Below are 15,339 nucleotides of genomic sequence, written 5' to 3'. Positions count from 1 at the left end.
GGATTTAAAAACCCTACTGCTCCTCTCATTGGCTGTTTCGTCCAGGCGGGAGTGGCACGAATATGAAAGTAGCTCTCTCATTGGCCACGGTTAGCAAAAGTAAACGTCTCGTGCTGAAATGTCCCCCACCAAAAACTCAGAAACTTTGCTGTACTCCATTAGCAAAAGAGAGCCTTATCTCAACGGGGTTACCTGAATTAAATAAGAGTTATAAAATAAAATATTATTTAATTACAATGTTAATTCAATGCATAACAAACAATGCATGTGTTTTTGGTATATACTCAAATGGCAGTTTATTAGGTACACCTTGCTCAAGACAGGTGTTTCTATTATTTTATCCACCTCTGTATAACGCTATACAATTCAAAAGCACCAAAAACTGCCATCTTAATGACCATTGTTGAATCAACACCTTTATGAAACAGTTTCAACACAAACTTAACATTATAACCGCCATGAAAGGTTGGATTTTCTGCACTGCTCTATGGGACTGTATTGCTTTTACATTCAATTACTACATTTACTTATTTGGCAGACGCTTTTATCCAAAGCAACTTACAAGTGATGGACAACACTAAAGCGTGCACTAAGTGCAATAGGAGACCTTTAGCTAGGTGCAATAAACTGCCAACTTAGTGTATAAAATGGTGAGCAGAAAGAAAATTTTATGATCCAGGCATGCTTGAAAATATATAAAAATACTCTGAATAATAATTTGTGTTAAATTTCTTGGTTAAAAATTCTTAAAATTACATCTACACCTCCTCTCTCACTCCCTCAAGATGTCTCCTACATCACTGAATGTCCATTATCAGTGAATGTGTAATGCATGCTTCAAGTTTCCAGATCACACTTGTGTAAGTTGCCTGGCTTACAAAACTTTCCAGTTTCAGCAGAAGAATTTGAAAGCAGTCTTCCAGTGACAGTCACTGCACAATGAAGGTCAAACATCCAAGAGACATAATAATGACCAAAACACAATTTGAGTGGAGGGCGACTTTAAAAGCATGGTTCAGTCAGTAGAATTTTGAAGCTCCTATTACTTTATCTAAGAAGACATAATAATAAATGATAAATAAATACATTTTCAGCAATCTTGCTGTAGATAATTTTTTAAACCATACTTGAAAATTTGTCTCTTACCCTTTGCTGGCATAAAATACACGACCATTAGAGTACAGTACTCCTGTCTGTCTATATTCCACGCAAACATTTTAAACAGTGTCATTCCCAGGTTTAGAATCTGCAACCTGTGCTTCTTTAAACAGTCTTTTTCTCTCCAGATTCTCATGTGCCTTCTTCTTCTTCTCTTGTTTCCTCAGCACAGACTCTTTCTTCTTCACAAGAACTTCACTGAGTTCTCCTTTATATGCAACATCAAGTTTCTCTCTCATAATTCCCCGGGCACGTTTTCGATTTATTTCCACAGATCTGGTTTGATGGCACTGGAAGGAAAATGGTACAAAAGATTACATGAACATTGACGGTAATTCACATAACTTTGCTTGTAATAAAAGTCTCACCTCAAGGTGTATTTAAGATCTATTCTGCAGGCAGCATCATTTCCATTTTTTCTTAGCACTTTAAGGACTTCTATGAATTGTGAAACTCAATTTTTAAGCCAAAAGAAAAGGAAATTTCATCTACATTTTCATGACAACTGGGCATCTGCTGACTAAGACCGTGCTATATAACTGAAAGCACCTGAACAGTTACTACATGGACCTTGAGGTGAGACCGTTTTGTCAGCTGCTGTTTCCAAAGAATGGACTTCGCATTACTTTGATTTGGGTCCTTATTTAACTATTAACATTTCTACACACAGATACCAGTGATGACAAGTACACACAGAATTTAAAGGGATTTACCTTTACTACAATCCCAGTGGGGATGTGCTTGAGCACCACACAGTTGCTGGTTTTGTTGGTGGCCTGTCCCCCAGGTCCAGATCCTCTCACAAACTGCTCTTCAAGCTCGTCCTCATTCAGGACAGGAAGGTCTATCAGGTCCTTTTTGCCGGCTGCAAAAACACATGTAAGTCCAGCTGGGAGTGGTTGAATAAGTGCAGACATACTGGGAGACCCTCTCAATCCGACCCGACTGGACATACTATAGATAGATGTGATGAACGGGAAAAGCCGTGACATTTCTTTAAATAAGTGAAATACAAAGCGGATCTTGGGGGTTCTGCGAGCAAACATACAAAGTGATTACATTACATCACGTTGTATTTCACCGAACAGAAATACCAGTTTCTTCATCAAAGACTTCGTCACTGCATTTTATGTTTCTGTCTGCCTCACGGTCATTAATGTGTGGTCTTGTTTTCATTCTGTCATGTCTTCTTCTACGCTCCCGTGACCTATCATCCAATCAACATTCGCTGTGCTTTTCTTCGTGGCCAAAATAGTAGGTCTATGTTGACCCTCTGCCGCCATCGTGTGTCGCTTTGTGTGTCGGTTCGCTGAATCGCTGAAAAAAACTCCAAGCAGGTACGAAAGGCGTAGCTGTGTGTGAATGGTGGCTAAGGCTGGAAGCTAGATATCAAGTTTACAATGGCGAGGTCCCTTCCAACTTTCTGGAAGTTCGGTGCTTGATTGCTGTGAAGGGTAATTAACTTAACTAGCAACAGGTGTGAAGGAAACCTTTTGCCCTCGCTCTTTCTGTGCTAGGTTATATATTACCTGGATATTCGCACTCTACTCACTTTACTAGGCTTTCCAGCCAAGACACTGATCTGGATTTGATACTGTTTTGAACATACTGAGCATATAAAGACACAAGACAAGTGTATTATGCTGCAGAAGTGGTTCAAGAAGGTTCTAAGGACATTTTGATACTTTTTCTGCCATGCAAATGTATCACTGTTGAAATCATCTAAAGTTTATTGTTCAAATCATTTGTAAACTATAAACCCAAGGTGACCACTTCCAAGTCTGCTGGAAGAACAATTTCAGAATTGGAGACATTTTGGATGCAGTAATAACATGAAACCCCTTTTTCACTCTAACAAATGCTTCAGCAAGACCATGATGGAATAAAGCAATGGATTAATAATTACCACTTCCCTTGACAGTGCAGCAGGTTTGCTGTTTTATTTATTTATTTATTTATTTGTCACATTCACATCACATATGACATAACACACTCTGTTTTACACTTCAAAAGACATGGCTGTTGAATTTGATACAATTTTAACTTTGTAATGTTTGTCAGTTGCAGGTGTTCATCACTGCAAGCAATGCCACATGTGCCACAACACATTATTGTTTACATTACATTTACATTAAATATCTAAATTATTTCTATCTGTTGTACTTTAAGCAGGATTCCTAAAAAGGTGCAATTTATTTAATGAAACTGTGGATGCCTATTTAAGGCTATAAATACATTTAATCACAAAAACGATTCAAACATTTTTTTCATATGGATATAAATTGACTGTGATGTAATGCGTCCTCTTCTCTCCCTTGACATAGACTATAATTATTAAATCAGGAAACTATATAGGCCACATGGAAAAGACAATCTCTCTGTTGACCTGTGATGACATCTCTCTGATATTGCACGTGGGGGAGGTGCATTTCTCATTACTTGAACTTTATCTTTAGTGCCCACATTAATACTGGCCCTCATTTTGTTACATTTCAACCTTGACCTTGTCATTCATATGTTGATCTTGCAAAAGACTCACCTTTCCATTAATGTGCAACCTGCTGTATTCAGAATCAGATTTAGACATTTTTCATGTAAGAGGTTTACTGATACAAAAAGGGTAATCTCTACAATATTAACTGTCAAAAATCTGTTTTTAACAAATTGTGTATGGAAACTTCATTCGAAATGTAGTGTAGCCCCATGTCAGAATACCATTCTTATATATCTCTCTTATCTTTGGTTACTCATACCATGAAGACAGAGATCAAAGCAGATATGGGGGTGCTGATTATTGTTGAGTCTTTGAGAATTCAAAGCTTTGCAGTTTGATCAGATTTTGACCATTTGTTGTGATATGAAACATTAGGCCAAGGCAGTCAGTGAAAATACTTTTCTCATTCTGTAAGAGATGTGAAACTCAACAGGCTCACTGTTCTCCATCTGAGGTGCAGTAGCAGCCTAGTTTCTCCTTTTTTGATTAAAAAAAAAAAGCAGTGCAGGTAGCTATTGCTCTGTAAGATGTATAAAATATATAATATTATCTATATGTTTGTGTGGAATAGAAAAAGAAGACATAAGTACATGATTGGTTGTGTATTTTATGCCTGCAAAGATTTTAAAAAACAAAGATACTCTCAACAGTATAAATATAATGATAAAATATAATATACATTATGAAAGGTAAGAAGACAGTGAAGTGCTGTGCACAATTTAAACAAGAATTTACTAAAGGCAGGTTACTCAGTGTTTTTGTCAACTTATAAGATATGCTTCACAGAAATATTAACATACTTTATGCATGCAGAATTTACAGTTAAAAGTTGATGCAGTGGTCAATTAGAAAGGTTGATAAGCTATGACATCCAATCTGTGACCTTGAGGTCCCCACCACCTATATGAAAAAAATACTTTGTTTTTATATCATAGTAAATGTTTATTATCAAAGCAGACGTCCCTAGATACATTTAAAATTATAACTATGGTGAAACTGGCTATAAGTAGGTTTGCCCTTCGCTGCATGCCAGACATGCAGACACATCAGTCTGCATGAATGATACATTGCCAGGCGCTGACTGCAAAAAAAATAACATTTATAACTTTACATCCTATAATAATGTTTGTGTCTGCTGAAATACGTAACCACTCGATACCCGTTTAACCATATACTGCATTGCCAGCAGGAGGCGTCCAACTATCGAAACTGCTCAGATGAATGTCTGTGCGGGTCAGAGCTTCGTCAAGCCCACAGAGGAAAAGACAAACACCGGAAGTTGTGTGATCAATCCTGTCAGTGTTAGTGCTGCTGTGTACTATTTTTTTGGACCATATTATTTTCTCTTTCTTAACCTAGATAGGCCTTGAATGAGTGCAACTGTAGGCGACTATTTGCTGTATTTGAGATAGGGGGACTAATATAGTTAAAGATATATTGCCTGACATTGTCATTTTAGGAAAGAAAGAGCGAGTTTATATGCTCGGTGGAATAGCCGTTTTTGGCCACATTGCACATTTTGCAACTTTAAACACCCTAAACGCGCAGCAGGTCAGACTTTTATTTCGAAAATTCTACCGGAAAACTCGTTGCACTTGGACTAACTTGACAACACTTTGTGTCGTGTCTGAAAGGACTGTGAAGTCTTGCAGCGGTTCAGACTTGAGGAGTGACAACTTACGATGGCGGGTGCTCTTCAGCTGATTGTTCTTCACTCTTCCCGGTTCTCTGGACGGAGGCGGCAGCTGCTGGGTTGAGACCACAGCCGGTCCATTTCCCTCGCTACAGGACGAGCCGAGCCGCCAACTCCTGCGAGGGCAGCTTGGATATTCAAGGACATTTAACGTTACCATCGCTACGTTGGCCTTGTCTGTCGATTGAGGAAATCCAGCGTGCGATTCTCCGGCGCAATGATGTGGCCAGATTTTGTAAACACGATCAGAAACGGCGGCTGATATCAGTTTAAAAAAAAAAAAAAAAAAACTCCCGGGCTGATGATGTTTCTCTACTTATCATCTTTACATGTCGTACCCACACCCCTTCCTCTGCTGAAGGGCCAAACAAACGGCGTGGTAAAGGAAATCAGTGGCTGACTTTCGTTACGTTCATCTCAGTTATGGCATCGTTTCCATACCTCGTCAAGTCGGCAGCTGCTTCGTGCTGAAGGGAAAAGCCGAGTAATTGGTGAAAGTACTGACCCCGAAGAGCAGAGAAAGGCCGATGAACTCTTGATTTGCTCAGTGCTGGAGTGTGGTGAAGCCAGAGGTGCATCGCTGGTGTGCATCAGGTCCAGGTATGTGATGAGCATTGCAAGCCATCAATTTGTCATTACCGTGCTGCCATGTTGCTAGGTAACTAACTGACGATGGGTTTATTCCAGTTCAAATTTTTATCATCCTCTTCCGAGGATGCGTCGTCACGTTTAATAGATTTTATTTTACAAGGTTTAATACCATTTGCTGTCATAAGTCGCCTTTAAATTTGTTTAGACTAACTTTGCCTTCCTCCTCTGGCCTGAAGAAGTGCGGCATATTTTTGTGCTCTTAAGCCATGTCCATGTTGCTTTCACACAGGCACGCTTGTTCAAGATGATTAAATATTTCTCTCTCTCTTACCCTCTCTGTAAGCTGTTCCGATGTTATCATACACTGCCTCCAATAACATTTTAAAATAGGAATTGCTGGAATCACGGGTGGATTTTCCAGGCGTCATGTTCTTGCCCTGTTGGCGTATGCTTTCTCAGAGACACTTAACAGTGATATCCAGACACTGAGATCACATCCAAGACCTTGTTGCATATTATATAGTATGTACGACTAAACATGGTTTTGACCTCAATCAGCAGGTCGACTGTGAAATGAAGGAGAGCCCAAATCTAACATAGGCTGCAGTCAGCTTGTGTTTGACTTAACGAAAAACCTGCATGTCACAAGCTTATTTTGTGTATCCCCTAGGCCAGTTTCTATTTCAATATGACTTTATGAGTTTTTCAGCATCAGGAGTCATTCCACTTGACTCAGCAAGGCCTGGGTGAGTCATTGAGGCAGTGCTGACTTGGAGGCTTGTCCAGATGATGGCTGTGTTATTAGGGCAGGAACTGCTGCATGGCCACCCCGCTGTGAACCTCACAACATCACAGCTTGTCTTTTAATCAGAATTACAATCTGAGATAGTTTTGAGATCTAGCTTTGCTACTTATCACTCAGCCTGAAAAGAACAAGATCCTGCATGCACCTGGAGTATCTTGTTGGAGAAAAAATGCAGGAGAAATGCAATACAATAATCTACATAGGTTATTGTGTTGTTTCTGGGCCTGAAGAGTGTTGTACTAATATGTACACTGTGTGTAATGTCTCCTTGACATGTTAAAACTTGCATCCTGCCTCCTGGAAGCCATTAACGGTTGTCAGTATTGTGTAGCTAACTCAGGATCAGCTGCTCTTTGATCTTAAAGATTTCATTGGCTTTGTCATTTTTTAAGTAACATGAAAACAGAAACTGTAGTAATGAAGTTCATTGGAAGTGCAGTTTGCAAAAATTTGTTTTGTGTATTCTTTCCTTCGATAAATTACAGGCAATCTGAGCTTTTTTTTAAAGCACAGATTGTTTTCTTCTGAGTCACTTTTGGTTTTTGCTTTTAGACCATATTATTATGTTCCTCATTTTTGATCTGAAACACATATAGCTGATTTTGTTGCTGATTCTAAAGATTACCACACAAAAAGTCTCTCTGACTACCAGGATATTTTTTCATGCCATTCATTTGTATCACGAGCAACTGCACCATAAACACACCTCAGTGCTGCTCTGATGATTAAGGGCAGACTGCTTGAAGTGAAGGCCATCGATTACAGCATCAGCATAACTGATGATCCAGAATTCAAATCTTCCTCATGTGAGGGCGCACAGCCTTCTATACCATTCAAACCTGTTACAACCTTTGACATACTGTAGTGTTTTCTCTGTTGTAAAAGTGGCAGCTCTTCAAGACATTTGTCAAACCAGTTTGCTGGTCTGCTTTCCCTCCCCCCCAACAGACGCACTCACACAACTACACATGTGGCACATGGGCAGGGCTGTGTTATCAATGCAAATTTGAAAATCTTATATGACTTTCAAGCTTCAGCAAAATCCTTGTCTCTTTTTTTGTCAATGAACACAGTTTATTCCCATTTTCTAATCTGTAATTGAGTAAAAGAAAGAAGTCATTCTATGACATGGTCTCCTTTAGAGTATTAGTGGTATTTTAATATTGTAATTTGTTGAAGTAGTGATAGGTCTGATTTGTTCCTCACTCTTACCAGTATGAATTGTGGGATATTCCCTCAAGCGAGGTTTGCAGCATTACAGACATGCAGAAAGGTGCATATAGGGCTCAAAGGTCTTTTAAGAGAGTTCACAAGCACGCACTGATTTCACCTTAGTCCTAACCTTCATGTATAAATACATACTGTGAGTATATTTGCAAGTCTGTGAGTGCAGACAACAGGACTGAGCCATGCTGTTGGATAGATTTAACTCGACAACATGTCTAATCACTCTAATCTTATTGGCAGCACTCTGTTTTAATTTGAATTTGTAGCTCCTCTTAAAAGAGTAAGACAGATTTCTGTGAGAGGAGGCCTATATAATGTTTTAGGTTAAGAAGCTTGTTTGAAATTTTGCGCTTCTTTTCATGTAAATGCACCTACAGCAAAATGTTGTCCATATTATTTTAAGTGAATTTTCAGTTAAACTACTTGAGACTATGTTGATGTTGAATATGGTTAGAATTGGTGATATCCCTCCCCCAGAAAACTGCTTACTAGACTCTCATCCCTCCTTTTTGAGAATAATCATTCATGGGACTTTTACATGCTTGTCTGGTTTTAATTTAGGAAAATGACATGTATCATTCTACAGCAAAGCATTTCTTTTGTTTGTTTGTTTGCTTTTTCTTTAATCGTGTTTTAGTACATCTTCAGTAAGCCAAGGAATCTTAGAAGAAGACTGTAGTTGACAGGCTGCAACCCGATAGCTCTTTAACTCTCAGGTGCTTCTCTTGAATCTAATACACCAGACACAGTATCACACTACTGAAGGAGAAGGAGTGGAGACAATTATGAATCAGTCCATTGTGATTTTGTTTCGTTCCCTGTTCACCAGTAGTATTTATTGAATTAAAGCTGTTTTTAAGCTGACACAAAGGGCAACAGGGGAGACTCTTCCATGACCTTTTTTGATAAATGAGGAGAATGATTGCATTCAGATCCTAAGCTAATGTTTGCTTATTCGTGTCCCACAGGTGTCTTTCTGTAAGATGAAAATTACCCACCACTCCTCTAATGTTATACATTCACAGGAGTGCTTTACAACCTCTTGATGTTCAGGAGGAAAACCCTGGGAGAATATGTAAATATATACTGTATGTCTGAGTGACTATGGAGTGGAAAATTCCTGACAGAGGAGTCCATACCTTGTGAGCAAGTGTGCCAGCTTTGTTTGAGTATTCATGGCACTGCATGGAATCTTTGTGAGAGTATTTTTTTTATCCTTACATTTGACAGGTCTTCTGTTTTCCTCTTACAATCTTGAGTTTGCTTGTATTTGACTTTATGCATAAGTCAATAATCCTGTCGCTAGTAGGAAAACCAATGACAAATGAGTACACAGCCATTGAGTAACAACATTTTAGTCGGTGAAAGACGAAAAGACTCGCTTCCTGTCAGTTAAAGTTTGAATGACGTATTCAGCTGCTCACCACATCTTTTGGTTCCATGTCTGTACTATTTGAGCTGATTATCAGATGAGATCACTGGCACAGGAAGAGCAGAAAAACTCATGGTACAAACACCATAAAATGAGCAGTAGGCTTTTTGAAGAGTTAACTAAAGAGGTAAATTAAGGTTAAGAAGATTCAGCGTGGTGTGGATTCAACTGCTGTTACATGCTGTACATGTTGCACTGAAGGATGTAATCATAAATTTACTTGCCTGTTTTTGTGGTAATTTAACATTTTTTTAACCATGTTGCTCCATCTCCATTGTGTAATATTGGTGTCATGAGGTGTCTCTCATTGGTGTTACTGTGTGAAATTTCCTCACAACATTTAGCAGAGTTTGGTCAATCTAAGCAGAGGAGTGGTGTAGTCTTGGCTCTTAGGACGATATGGAGGTCTTTCTTGGAAGTCTCTAGCATGCTGATCTCCTGCACCTTGCATACCACCCACCATATACACACAATTACTGTCAATCCCACCCAAGAAAATAATCTTAAAGGCTAGTTGATAAGATGCCATGGATAGTGACAGATGGAGCAGCTAGGGTTAGGTTACATTTTTCTTTTCTATAATAGATTCTTCACTTCCTTACTTGTTTTCTTATATTCTAGCTGTAAAATAGACAAGCTTGTGCCCCATAGTCTCTCTGCGGGTCATTTCTCACAGTTGGTGTATTGTTGATATAGTTACATTGGCCAGTTTCCTGTGATTGCTTTGTTAGGATGTTATAAATATCAATTTATTCTACAGCTTGGAGTGTTAATGTGGGAATGCAATTTGTTAAATGAGCTTACAGAAAGATACTTAAGGTGTTAAATGTGATTCACAACAAGCCTTTCATGTTGTCTTGGACTGTATAGTCTAAATTATTTTACCCACAGCTTATAACTCCAGGGTACAAAGACTCATGTCATGTCAGCGTCATTTCTTTGACAGTCAATAGAGACTGATTTTTATGGGCAATGACAACACCAGAGGGGATTTTAAAAAGTAAGGGTGTGCAAGTTAGAGTGCATTTTCTTCAAAGAACTTTTAAAGTGTTTAATCATTAGCAAAGCAGCTTCAGTAAATAACTCTTTGTCTTTATTTACTGTCTGTCAGAGGACAGGACTATTAGCTTGTTTGGTCAGGAGTGCTTGAACAGGAAGTAGCACTAGGTAAACGTCCCAACGGTTGCTCAGGGTTGTTCAGCTGGGTATGTGGGTTTAAGGATGTGAATTCATGTCTTGTCCTGAAATACAAATATGATTTGAACAGTCAGGAAAGGTGATAATATATGTGACTGTTTTTTAAAATGGAAATTTCCTCTCAAATTAACCGTCTGGGTTCCCTGTACCCAGCTGAAACATTGTCATGATCAACCTGACATCTACTTTGGAACTGGATAATGATGATGGCTAGATGAAGAACATTACTTCCTGTTTGTTTATACACTGTACTGCACCCACACTTAGGCTTATACTACACAACACCAGGTTCTTTAGGATTGAGCAAGATTTGACCTGTCTGAATGATCAGGTAGGGACCATTCTCACTGTGAAAAATTCCTCACTAGCCTTCAGAAATGAATAGTATAATTTCACTGTCTTATATCTAGAGTGTATGTTGACTAACTTGGGCAGATTGATCTGTGTATCACTATTTAAAGTAGTGCAAAAGATTTCTCAGGGCTCCCCAAATGAAGTATAAACAATTTCACTACCCAGTGACATATTTGTGTAAACTGAAGAATTGTATGTCTTTTCAATCATTTGGACATCCATTAGGGATTTGAAGCAGCCCAGAAAAACATCCTCTACAATTTATAATCTCCTCTTAGGGGAGAATAGGGATGCTATGCCAGCTGGCTGGTTATCTGAAGGTCTAATTTTTCTTTTAATTCATCTTTAGCGGACAATCAGGAATCATGATGATATTTCAGACGAGACTCCATCATACACCTGGGTGCCAGCCAAGCACTGAATGGAACATTGTGTTTTCTCTGCACCTCGAGCTCCAGAGCGTCTGTCCTTCTCCCCGAACCTGCCCTCCCACCTCAGCTCCCTTGAACAAAGCAGGTGATGCTAATATTGGTGTTGAGCTGTTGACAGGGACAACAGGGGTACAACCTGTCCCCACGCATCCCTGATGAGCCAGCTGATGAATGGCACATCACTGCTAATGTTCCTACAGTGGTGGTGTCTGGGAAATGAGACAAAGAGGAACGCTTTGTGCAGGTCTGCTCCATGTCCTCTTCACTTTGGACACCACTTTTTCTGGCATTGTGGGTGAACTCCGAAGAAGAACTCAGGTCTTTTATAGCAGAGGACCACCTTCAATTGTCCTTGTCCTCGTCTTTCATTTTATGGAAGAGGCGTGAAGTCAACTCAAATGTGCATCCTGTCAGTGAAGGGTGGTGGTGTTTTGTGGTGTTATTCATCAGGCTTGTGCACAAGGTGAAATTGAGGCACTCTGACACAGACCCTCTCTTCCAAGAAACTTCTTAGCTTTTTTAGCAGAAAGATGCAACAATATCTGCCTATGTAAGGCAAAGTCCGGATGCCAGTAGATGATATATTAACTAATCTAATCTGCAAAGATCATAGTCCTGTCATAGTCTGATGTGAAATAGAAATGCTGCTTACACTACCTAGTCATTGAAAAAGCTGGTTAGTGGATCTCTTCCTGCCCACATTTCTGTGTGTCCACATTAATTGTGATGCTGTGGCTGACCAGCAAAGTCTATAAATCACATTTTTATTTGAGTTATTTTATTATTTATCCTTGCAGTTTTCCCATTTAATTAATTTATCTTGTTTCTAGTCAGTATGGACCATATATGCCCTTTTATATTTGTTTTTGTTTTATTCTCACCCACCCCCAGCCCTTGCAGCACTCTCTGACTCACATGGATCATGTAAAATGAAAGCGACAGCACTGCTTCATGTCACTTTACCCACGCTCCCCTTTCTTTTCCACTGGCCGCAGACACCTGATTTCTCTGAGGCTAAAAATAGACTCCTTCAGGCCCCAACTCCCCCTCTTCGCCGCTCCCTCACCTCTTCCCTTTTTCCTCCCGGTGTACAGGCTTTTATTGAGGAGTCTCTGTGGTTTATGCCCAGTCTCTGCTTCCATTTGCCAGACAAAGCATCACGTCTCCATTCGGAGTGGTGTGTCTCTATGTGACAGATGTCAGAATCCTTTATGGTAAAAGACTGATAAAGTTTCTGGTTTATATAGGCTCTGACTCTCATAATAAAATCCCAAGGTGATAAAGCCTGGTTTTCCACAGAGCTGGAAACCTGACCTCAGAACCCATCGAAATGTTAGCCAAAGTCATAGGACTGTGAGCATCTATGAAAATGGCCTTTTATGGTCAGTATGAGAGACGGCTTCTGTCTATGGTCACTGGGTAGAACACTTTTGGGAAGCCTGCATTATTCATGCTGCACAAGAGGGTTTGAGGTATTTTACCAAAGGGCAGATAGACGGCCTCAGCTTTTTATGAGCATCTTTCTTATCATTGACAGCAAATTTACCTTGATGCATGGTGTCCTTTAAATGAGAGCAGGCCTACTCCACAGAGCCGATGACTTTGTGACTTCAGATGTCTTTAAACCAGGAACTAAAGACAGAAGAACACAGTATGAAAGCAAATAGTTGAGATAGGTGAAGATTGTTGTGTTAAGGTCAGAGTTGGGTTTCGTGCTTTACAGTCGGTTAAACATGAGGTTTGTCTTATATTAGTGTACTTGTTGAGGGGCTAAAATGTTCTGTCTTGAACTGAAATCCCCCTGGATGAAAGCAGTTTTGCCCTCACATTTAAAAAACTAAAATAAGAGTTAGTCTGTCTGATAAATACACGTATTTAACACCATTTAAACTTCCCTTTCCCCCCTAGTTTCTCACTGTTCCATTTTGGCTGACGCTTGCATATTTTTCTTTTCCTCTGTCCCCAGTACACACCAGACTTTTCAGATCAATTTTCCTCTCAGTTACTGAAGCATGAAAAATTGGGACAATTTCTTACCAACAATTTCTTCCCAAGGTTTCAATAAATTGAATATTGGTATTCTTCTTTTTGTGCACATTTTTCTAACTCACTACGAAATCTTTGAAGTCGGAGCTATTAGTAGTCTACTAAGTAAATCTTAAACCATATACAGAGAGCTTGGATAATAAGGATGTGGCAAAGGTAATTTTTAGCCCTCCAAGTGATGCAGGTAGTAGAAGTGAGGTAGTAGAAGGCTTGCCTTGACAGTATTTTAGACCAGAGTACAGTATTAGCAGTAAATATGAAGTGCTTTCAAACCAGCCAGCTAAGTCTGTGAAACCTACAGAGCCATATTTAGGTTTATGGCTTAGCTAATGTGTGTCACACCCATCACTTTATTTTAATCCTGCATTCTTTCTCCTCGTTTTATAGAGAACTGTCATCTACATGTGTCAGAGTAGCATAAATTTAGTTTGACAATATGGTAGAATCAGTGAGCGTTGCTGGCGGCTGCTGTAGCTAGAAGAGCTCAGTGTCAATGAGCCGTGGAGGGGAAGAAAAGAGACTGACAAAAGTGAAAGTGGAGACAGGAGAAACAGAGGGAAGAAGTATCAGCCCCAGCAGCGTCTGGTCTCTACTTTCCTCGTCACTCTGACTTCATCTTGGCAACCAATAAGGAAAGGGCCCTCTGTGTCTCCATGGTAACCCCCATTCAAGCAATGATGGAGAGAATAAAGGGGCAGGAAAGGGAATACATTTTGGCCCCAGGCAAAACATTTTTCTTCACAAGTTTTGTGGAGTATAATCCATTTCATTTCTCTTGTTCGACATAGTTATTAAAAAAAATTTGGATCACCAGTTATGAGAGTGCTACTGAAGTTTTTATTTAATGTGGGAAAACTAAAAATAGACAGGGCAAAAATGGTAGTTTTGATTTTATGCCACAGCTGAAATGTAAAGTAATATGTTTTTTAACTGCTACACACATTTGACAAGTTTGCCTCATCTTTCTCCTTGTGTAAGACTGTCTTCAGAGCTCATGGATATCTAACATTTATCCAGGCTCCTGAGGTTTCCAGGTGTTGAAGAGCACCATGCAAATAACACAAGTTAGACTCACTGTTGTTCATTTTACATTCAGGCACATTTGATACTTTTCATCTCAAATGCAATCAAATTTCATGAATTCTGATACATGTGAGAATCTGCCTGGATTCTGCCATAGACCGATAATGTAGGTGTTGTCTCACCGCAGTCTCAGCCAAGTCACTGTAGTATTTCGTAGAGTCAAAGCCTCTTTGCACTATTGTCAGAGATTTTATAGTGGCAGTGATACTGGAAATCCATTAGTCCTCCAAGCCTTTGAGCCAAGCTTTTGTGCCATCAGTGGTGAGCAAGTATTCACCAATAGGCTCCACATTAGCAAGAAGGCCTTGATTTGTATCAGCATCCTGTTGCTACCAAACACTCATAGAGGGTCTGATGGAGATGTTTAAGAGACATAGTGTAAGTCTACAAAAGCATTTCCTGTCTGTGGGCTATGCAAATTACCTAATGGGGTGGACAAAATGCTAGGGTAGCGATGACTTCCTTTTCTGTATCTGTCCAAGTTACATAAGACTGCTCTCTGCGCAGTTGATTTAGGCTGTCTGAGCGCTCTGAGAGAATGACAGCGAGGGGAGATCCTCATTTAACCTTGGCACGTAACTGATTAATCCAAGTGTAATTTGCATATAAGGTCATCTAATTTTGGAGTTCAGAGTGAAGTGTGGCGTTGATTAGAGATAGAGTTGGTATGTAACAGGCTCGTTTTGGAAAACGATGGGCCGATGAGCACCACTGCATAAGAAAACAATGACTCCACTTATTAAAGCAGCTTAAAGTTCTCAGCAGTGACGGGGCACCAGATTTATTTACATGGGGATATCTAATCTAAAACTTTACTTATTTTCCAGA

The 15,339-nt window shown here is 39.5% G+C and overlaps 2 protein-coding genes across 6 annotated transcripts in view; one reads left to right on the top strand and one right to left on the bottom strand.

Moving 5' to 3' along the window:
• Positions 1–392: 392 nt before the first annotated feature.
• cunh12orf65 (chromosome unknown C12orf65 homolog) lies at positions 393–2,332 on the bottom strand. Its single transcript, XM_022757792.1, has 2 exons — positions 1,872–2,332; positions 393–1,448 (listed from the first exon to the last, which is right to left on the bottom strand). The coding sequence occupies exons 1-2, from the start codon at positions 2,202–2,204 to the stop codon at positions 1,218–1,220; spliced, it is 564 nt and encodes a 187-aa protein (XP_022613513.1). The 5' UTR covers positions 2,205–2,332; the 3' UTR covers positions 393–1,217.
• A 3,352-nt stretch (positions 2,333–5,684) lies between these two features.
• The window catches only part of LOC111230824 (membrane-associated phosphatidylinositol transfer protein 2-like), a 39,007-nt gene continuing 29,352 nt past the window's right edge, over positions 5,685–15,339 (top strand). For all 5 annotated transcript variants that reach the window (XM_022757669.1, XM_022757668.1, XM_022757666.1 and 2 more), the window contains exon 1: positions 5,685–5,945. The gene's annotated coding sequence lies outside the window, so the exon portion shown is untranslated. The remainder of the gene's footprint in view (positions 5,946–15,339) is intronic.

This window comes from Seriola dumerili, unplaced genomic scaffold, assembly GCF_002260705.1.
Source record: "Seriola dumerili isolate Sdu_G_001 unplaced genomic scaffold, Sdu_1.0 BDQW01000290.1, whole genome shotgun sequence".
Classification (NCBI taxonomy): domain Eukaryota; kingdom Metazoa; phylum Chordata; class Actinopteri; order Carangiformes; family Carangidae; genus Seriola; species Seriola dumerili.
The sequence above is the reverse complement of the archived record's forward strand: the minus strand, read 5'-3'. Positions and strand labels throughout refer to the sequence as shown.

Coding starts and splice junctions, on each gene's coding strand:
- cunh12orf65 (XM_022757792.1), bottom strand. CDS start 2,204: ATGTTTGCTCGCAGAACCCCCAAGATCCGCTTTGTATTTCACTTATTT. Junction 1,449..1,871: donor CCACTGGGATTGTAGTAAAG/GTAAATCCCTTT, acceptor TTTTCCTTCCAG/TGCCATCAAACCAGATCTGT.